The sequence below is a fragment of the Pistacia vera genome, unplaced genomic scaffold (assembly GCF_008641045.1).
Source record: "Pistacia vera cultivar Batoury unplaced genomic scaffold, PisVer_v2 Contig40, whole genome shotgun sequence".
Taxonomy (NCBI): domain Eukaryota; kingdom Viridiplantae; phylum Streptophyta; class Magnoliopsida; order Sapindales; family Anacardiaceae; genus Pistacia; species Pistacia vera.
Window position 1 is genome coordinate 2,292,892 of NW_022196224.1, and position 7,741 is coordinate 2,300,632.

The 7,741-nt window shown below is 34.0% G+C and overlaps 1 protein-coding gene across 1 annotated transcript; it reads right to left on the minus strand.

The window, feature by feature from the left end:
- Positions 1–2,391: 2,391 nt before the first annotated feature.
- LOC116141615 (60S ribosomal protein L30-like) lies at positions 2,392–3,319 on the minus strand. The gene is made up of 4 exons (XM_031427090.1): positions 3,299–3,319; positions 3,098–3,200; positions 2,717–2,822; positions 2,392–2,530 (listed from the first exon to the last, which is right to left on the minus strand). Exons 1-4 carry the CDS (start codon positions 3,317–3,319, stop codon positions 2,392–2,394), a joined length of 369 nt encoding a protein of 122 aa, XP_031282950.1.
- Positions 3,320–7,741: the final 4,422 nt, after the last annotated feature.

A 7,741-nucleotide genomic window follows, 5' to 3' on the forward strand; every position in this document is an offset into this window, starting at 1 on the left:
GCATAATTTGCATGGAAACTTGGACTCTGCTTAGCATACTAAATGAACTTTGAGGTAAAAATAACGGCGAATAAAACCTTAACAGCAACTTTTTGCCATCATGCATACGAGCAACATGAACTTGTGCAAGGGAAGCAGTTTCTATAGGAACAAGATCAAATTCTTCAAAAACCTGCACATAAAGACTTAAACATCAGCAAGCGCATATGTCTCATTTGGGAATAACAATATGACCACTCAACATGAGAATTTGTGCATAAATCTCCTAAGCACCAATATCACTTGTAAATAATTCATGAAATAAAAATTAAATTATTGGCTGTTAAAAAGCTAGCCAGATTCATGAAAAAATGTGCATCCTTGTTAGAGAAACCCAAGTTGGACAAACAGTATGCACAAATTCTCATGTTGAGTGGTCATATTGTTATTCCCAAATGAGACATATGCGCTTGCTGATGTTTAAGTCTTTATGTGCAGGTTTTTGAAGAATTTGATCTTGTTCCTATAGAAACTGCTTCCCTTGCACAAGTTCATGTTGCTCGTATGCATGATGGCAAAAAGTTGCTGTTAAGGTTTTATTCGCCGTTATTTTTACCTCAAAGTTCATTTAGTATGCTAAGCAGAGTCCAAGTTTCCATGCAAATTATGCACAAATATAGGATTAGAATGTTTCTTAATTGCTTTCTATGTCAAAATTATTTCCCCAATATTCAGGTTCAACATACTCACATGACCGATACAATTAAATCAATACAATAATGAAAATCCATGTAAAAAACAATACTTTTACAACTATGCTGATAATACCACTTTCTGTGAACTTAAATATAAACTTCTGTATTTGAATTGATAGGTACAAGAATTATCATGAGATGTAAGCTTGCTTTATTTACTTTCTATGAGTTCAATCAAGTAATCAATTTTCTGTTCCAAAGTTTTCTTTTTCCTATTTACGTATCCTAGTTGTTGATCTTCTTCTTCACTTTCATTATAAACAACAGAATCAATCAAATGCTGAATATCTTCATTTTGCTTTTCAAGATTTGTTGAAAACGAATAGTGTCTAGCATTAACATTAGCAGGGCACTTTCTTTTCTTCAACCTTCAACGCTTGATTTGAGGTTGACATGCCATCAACAATACTAGAACAAAAACAAAAGACAAATATAAAATCAATCTTGTAAAACTATAAAAGCTCAAACATACACTTAGTCATCACTCTCATTATGTGATGTATATCAAACACGATTTTACAATATACTATGAACAATAGTATAATAACTCAAACAATAAAAAAAAACTAAATAAAGCTTCACTTTCTTCAACCCATTATTTTAGATCTCCATGCAACAATCAAATTTCAAAAATCAATCTTGCAAAACTATAAAAGCCCAATCAAATATTNGTCGGCTTCACACCATGGATCGGCTCAGCTCTCATGGTGTCATTACGTCCTCCCGATGTGTTTTGTGCAGATCAGCTACAGAGACCCATGACCATTTGTTTTTCAGATGTGACTTTTCCAGTTATGTTTGGCAGGAGGTCACTACCAGGACGCTTTCTACATGGCCTACTCTCTCCTGGCTCCCTCTGCTTCAGTGGGCTAGTTTGCATCTTCGACGAAAAGGTGACTTCAGTCACCTTCTTTCCCGGTTAGTCCTTTCAGCCACAGTTTATTTCCTTTGGTTTGAACGGAATAATCGCGTGTTTCGTCAGCATTGTAGCTCCCGCAGAGATATTGTCTTAGCTATTTGTGATCTAGTTCGGCTCAAGATTTTGGGTCTAGCACCTAGATACGAGATCCCGCCTCAGCTCCGTGTGATATGGCATCTTCCTGACTAGCTTTGTAAGGGACCTGCATGCTCTTTTGTGTCGGTTTGTGACTTTGTGTTTGTGGTGAGCCTGCGTGCTCTTTTTTGCCGGTCTGTGGCTTTGTGTTTGTGGTGAGCCTGCGTGCTCCTTATGCCGGTTTGTGGTTTTTTATGGCATCTTTTGCTTTGTGGGGAGCCTGCGTGCTCTCTTTTGATGCTCATGACTTTGTGGGTTTTCCCACGTGTTCTTGACTGATAGTTATCAGTCATCCTCTTGGGGTATGCCCCTCGTATTTGTATTTTTTTGTCTTTTATACATACTTACCTTATCCAAAAAAAAGTAGACAATGTGGACGATGGTCCAAAGCATACAATTAATTTTATATCTGATACGTAAACTTGCTGAACATGTAAAATTATGTGTTCATTTTAACATCATACCATAATATATACTTCAATAGTTCATGTACAGTGATACAAAATAGGATTCTAAACTAATAATGTCATTTAACTTTTGATTTAAGAGGGGAAAAAAAAAAAAAAAAAAAAAAAAAAAAAGGTTATTCTCTACAAGCTACCACTAGTGTAGGAAATTTGCAGGAAAGAACTCATCACCTTTGCAAAAATCGGTAGCAACAACATCGATAGCTATCTTTATCTTCTCACCATACCCTGTTCTGCTGATAGCCTCTTTAATAAAATCCAATCCTTCTTTCTCGCTGCCAACAAGAATTGTACATAATCAGAAAATGAACAACCCTCTAATGAAAGTTTACTAGTATTATGCATGACTTTATATGTCGAATTTAAAACTTAAGCAACCATAAATAATAGGAAAGTGAAAAGGAAGCCAAAGAACAAATATACTTCGCATATGAGTAGAACGCAATAAGAAGATTAAGAACTTACTCCCATTGCAGTGGTGAACCCCAACTTTAGCCAACATCGCATAGTACTCTATCTCAGACTTCCGAAAAGGATGGCTGTTGTTGGCAATGATAACCAGCTTCGCTGCGACCCGAAAAAGAAAAAGAAAAAGATGGTTCATTTAACAAATCCGCAAGAAATGAAATATTCCCATAACAAAGACTAGATCCAGTCAGAACACAATAATTTCTAAGTTCTCATGAAAAAAGGGTCACAACCTAACAACTAAAACACAATTATTTTTTTGGGTCCATAGCTAAGAGTCATTTTAGTTCATAAAAGAAGCTAAAAAATGCAGAGATAATATAATCATCACTACATGAAATAAAACGAAAAACAAAGTTAATAGCTTAGGTTACCTTTGGAGCTTCTTAGGGTGTGAAGCACAGTTTTGTAACCCAAAATGTATTTGCCATTCTTCATGACAAGAGCAAGCCTGTTGTTGCTCTCATGGGACTTCTTCTACAAGAGTTAGCCATAATCAACTTATTTCTCTTCTTTAATTTAGATTGAAAAGGAATAAAGAAGAGAGAAGAGAGACAGAGAAGGAGATGAGTTACAATCTTCTTGGCGGCCACCATTGTGTTAAGGCACTAAGGTTCTCACAAAACAGCTTCAAAGAAAAGCGAAGAGCTATCTTAATGAATTTCCCTATAATTTCCCTAACTCCAAAATCTTAACATTCAATCAAAACCATCAAATTGAACACCAAAATCAACCGAATTTTAATTAAATCGACGAATTTTCTCCCATTACGATCTCTAAATTTAAAAAGAAAAGAATGAGAAAGAGGTGAATGAACCAGATTGCGAAGAGGTGGAGAAGCAGAGAGAAATTGATCTTGGAGACGAAATATTTAAACATTTGTTTCTCTCCGAGCTATTTTTGCAATTCTTCCAATTGTTTCCGAGAATTGATCGAATTGGGGAGTTGGATCCGAAGGATCAAGTTGAGTCGGATCCATCAAAGTCGGAGGATTCCTTGGAAGAGAAGAAGAGTTTGTTCTTGAACACCATTGTTACGGTTGATTAGAGAGTAATTTTAAGCAACCCTAGCATGTTAGAGATGTCGGGCTACTGAAAGAAACATTGAATAAGACGAAAAGAGAAGAAAGGGAAAATTTTGAAAAATGGGTGGGGAATTTGGCCTTGATGAAAATTGGGGGAAAAATTTTGCCTTGGAGAGAGGTGGAACAACCCTAACCCAGCCCACAATGAAGCAGGTTGATTGGTGGTCCAGGTTGATTGGTGGTCCAGGTTGAATCCAACCCGGCAACAACCCCTAGGCGGGCCGGGTTGCAAAATGGCAACCCGTCGAGTGCGGGTTGCTGTTTTGTCTCTTTTAAAAGAGACCTGCCAACCTGTCGGGTTGGCTGTTGTCAACCCGACGGGTTGACTGTTATAAAATAACGGCCGGCGGGTTGACAACAGCTAACCCGACGGGTTAGTCGAAAAAAAATAAAAAATTTAATTTTTTTTTCAAATTACCCCTTTACCCTTGAAATATAGCCGTTTTATAGCTGTTGGAGGGGTCTTTTTGGTCATTTTTCTTTCCCTTTTTTTCTATAAATTGGCCCTAAACTCTCACATTTTTCTCACAACTCAAATTCTCTAATCTCTAATCTCTCAATTATTCATTTATTCTCTTAATCTCTTTGTTATCAATTTGCTTGTATTTTAATTTTTATTAGTTTTTGTAATTTTTAATTCATATTTCCAATTTTCCAAATTCCAAATTCCAAATTCCAAATTCCAAATTCCAAATTTCATATTCCAATTCTCTTTCTTTAATTTTTATTTCTTCTACATCAATTTTTTTTTTCAACTACAATGGATAGATATTTCTCTCCCAACAATTACAATGATGAAGGAAACTACTATCCTAGTCCTAGTCCCGCTGATTTTACTAACATAAATGCAGGAGGAGATTCAAATAGTCCCGCTTTTCGATTCTCAGAATCCGATACACCTCAAAATATGCCCCCGATTCCAACAGCTCCCGGTGGTTCTAGAAGTCGTCCTCGTAATCGTCGTGCTCGTCCAACTTCATCTCAAGCTGAGGCGGGATCATCAACTGCCGTCGAAAGCGAAGACAGATACACATCAGACGTTTGGGCGTATTTCGACAAGTTTTACAAGACAGAAAATGACATTCAAGTTAAGAAAGCGAGATACAAATACTATGGAAATATTTATAAAGCTGATTTAGGTAATGGTACTAGTACTTTAAAAAGGCATGCTAATAAACATATTAATCAACATGGAAATAGAGAAAGCAATCAAACTCAAATAACTAATATGGGTACTAATTGGAGTTATAATTCTGATGTATATAGGGAACAGTTAGCTTTATATATTACTGCAACTGATCAACCTATTAATATGGCTGAAGATAAATATTTTGAAAGATTTGTTCAAAATTCATTTTTTCCAGGATTTAAAAGTTATTCTAAAACTGCAACTAGAAATGATTTAATAAAATTGTTTAAAAAAATGAAATTAGAATTAAAAAATAAATTTCATACTTGTCATATTAGTGTGGCTTTAACTGCTGATATTTGGAGTGGTAGAGCTAAACAAGATTATATTTGTGTGACTAGTCATTATTTTGATAATGAATTTAAATTAAATAAATCTTTATTAGGATTTAGATTAATGGATGTGGATCATAGTGGTTTAGAAATCTATAATAAAATTATTGAAGTTTTAGAAGATTATGATATTATTGATAAAGTGATAAGTTTAACTTTAGATAATGCAAGTTCTAATAGTAAAGCTATAGAATTTTTTCAAAATAATTATCTTTTATATAATAATTTGAAGTTTTTTCACCAACGTTGTGCATGTCATGTTATTAATTTAATTGTGAAAAGTGGTATGAAAACAATTAAAAAAAATATTGATAGAATTAGGGAATCTTTAGCTTGGATTACTAGTAGTAATAAAAGAAATGCTGAATTTCAAGAAGCTTGTATAAAATCAAATATGTCTCCTAGAACTTTTGCATTAGATATGCCTGTTAGATGGAATAGTACTTATTTAATGCTTGATTCATGTTTACCTTATGCTAATATAATTAGTTATTTTGTAGCAAATAATAGAGGTCCTCATCATTTGGTAGAAAATGATTGGAAGATAGCTAAAGTATTTCATTCTTTTCTCAAATGTTTTTACCAAGCCACTTTACAACTTTCTGGTGCTGTATCATCCTACTAGTCATTGGTAATGCATACAATTATAAAAATTTCCGATTTATTTATAAAAAACAAAGCAATGTAATTTTAAATGTACCATAAAGGCAATGGAATTTTTTTTTTAAAATATTTGGAACCCATCCTTTTCTTTATTGTTTAGGTGCATATTTGATCCTAAAATTAAATTAGCAGGTTTGAAATGGTTTTGACAATTTATGTGAAAATTTACAAACCGAAGTATATGCCAATCAAATAGGAGAGGTAAAAATAGACTTTTCGAAGTATATTTCTAATATGAAAATAGGTATGGAACCGCAAAGAGGCGAAACATCCAGGGAAGCTCCCAAGAAACAAATAAAGACTTCTACTCTTGGGGTGCACTGAATAGGCCGAAGAGGACCCAATCCGAAGCACAGCCTCCTCTTCAGAAGCTCCACCAACAACAACAACTAATGTATTGTCTTCCATGCAGTCGTAGAGTAATGAGCTTCAACAATATTTGGCAACCCCTGAAATGTTTCAGTAGATCCACAACAGAGAGCCAACATTGATCTCTTAGAATATTGGAGAGCCAGAAAATGTGTTTTTTTCGGTATTATCAAGACTTGCCTTGGATGTTTTCGCTGTTCCTGTCACAACCGTCTCATCCGAACAAACATTTAGTGCAAGTGGAAGAATTTTAAATGAAAGGAGGACTAAACTTTCACAAAAATGATTGAAGTCCTCACATGTCTTCGAGATTGGGAACGGTCACGCCATCAAGGTCATACGAGGTTGTCACGATACTTTAATAGAATCATTTCAATTTTATAATATAGAGATACGGATGAGGGAGGTCCTAGTAAACCCCAAAATTAGTTATTTTGTAAATTGTAACTTATAAATTAATTGTCAATTATTGCACTCTTTTTTCCTTACCAAGTTTTTGTCCTATTGGGTTTTTCTTGGTGAGGTTTTTAACGAGGCAATAATTGTTGTAATTTCTTATTTTATTTTTAATAAATGAATAAATTTAATTATTCTTATATCACAATTTTAATGTATTAAAATTGATTAATTTTGGAATGTTAACAAAAAAAAACTTTTAATTTAATTTAATTATTGATATTTGAAAAGAAATTAACAATTAACTAAAAACAATTACATTTATTCATTTATAAATTGTTAATTATTCATTTGAAAAGTTAATTAAACATTTAAACTTAAACAAAATAAAACAAAACAAAATTAAAAAAAAAAAATCAAAAAGAGGGTTAACTCGGCCCAACCTGCATCCTAACCCGACGGGTTAGGGTTGGCGGTCTAGGTTGGGCCAGCCAATTCCCTAACATTGGCGGGCCTAACCCGACCTGCCAATGTTACCAGGCGGGTTAGGACCGACCCGTCGCGGGTCGGGTCGGGCGGGTTGCTTTTCCACCTCTAAGTGATACTTTTGATGGGTGGGAAATTTTTCCTTAGTGAAATTTTTAAATTTTGTTTTTCAACTTAATCTTGACAGTTTTAACCGTCAACGATTGAAACTACAACTGTTAAGAAAAAAATTCATACAATTTATTTTTGACCAAATCCTTGACAGTTAATAATTGTAAAAAATCATTCAAAACAGTCAAAAATTATTCAAATTCTTAACAGTTCATAACCTGTCAAGAATTACAATTCTTGACATTTTTTTTAGAATGATAAAAAAATCTGTCAACTCATTTTGTAAAGGAAGGGGTTTTTTCTAGTAGTGACATATTACAAATAGAACAATTATTTGAAAAAAGAGTCATGAAACAAAGAAAACCCATTAAAGCTTACCTTTGAAAGA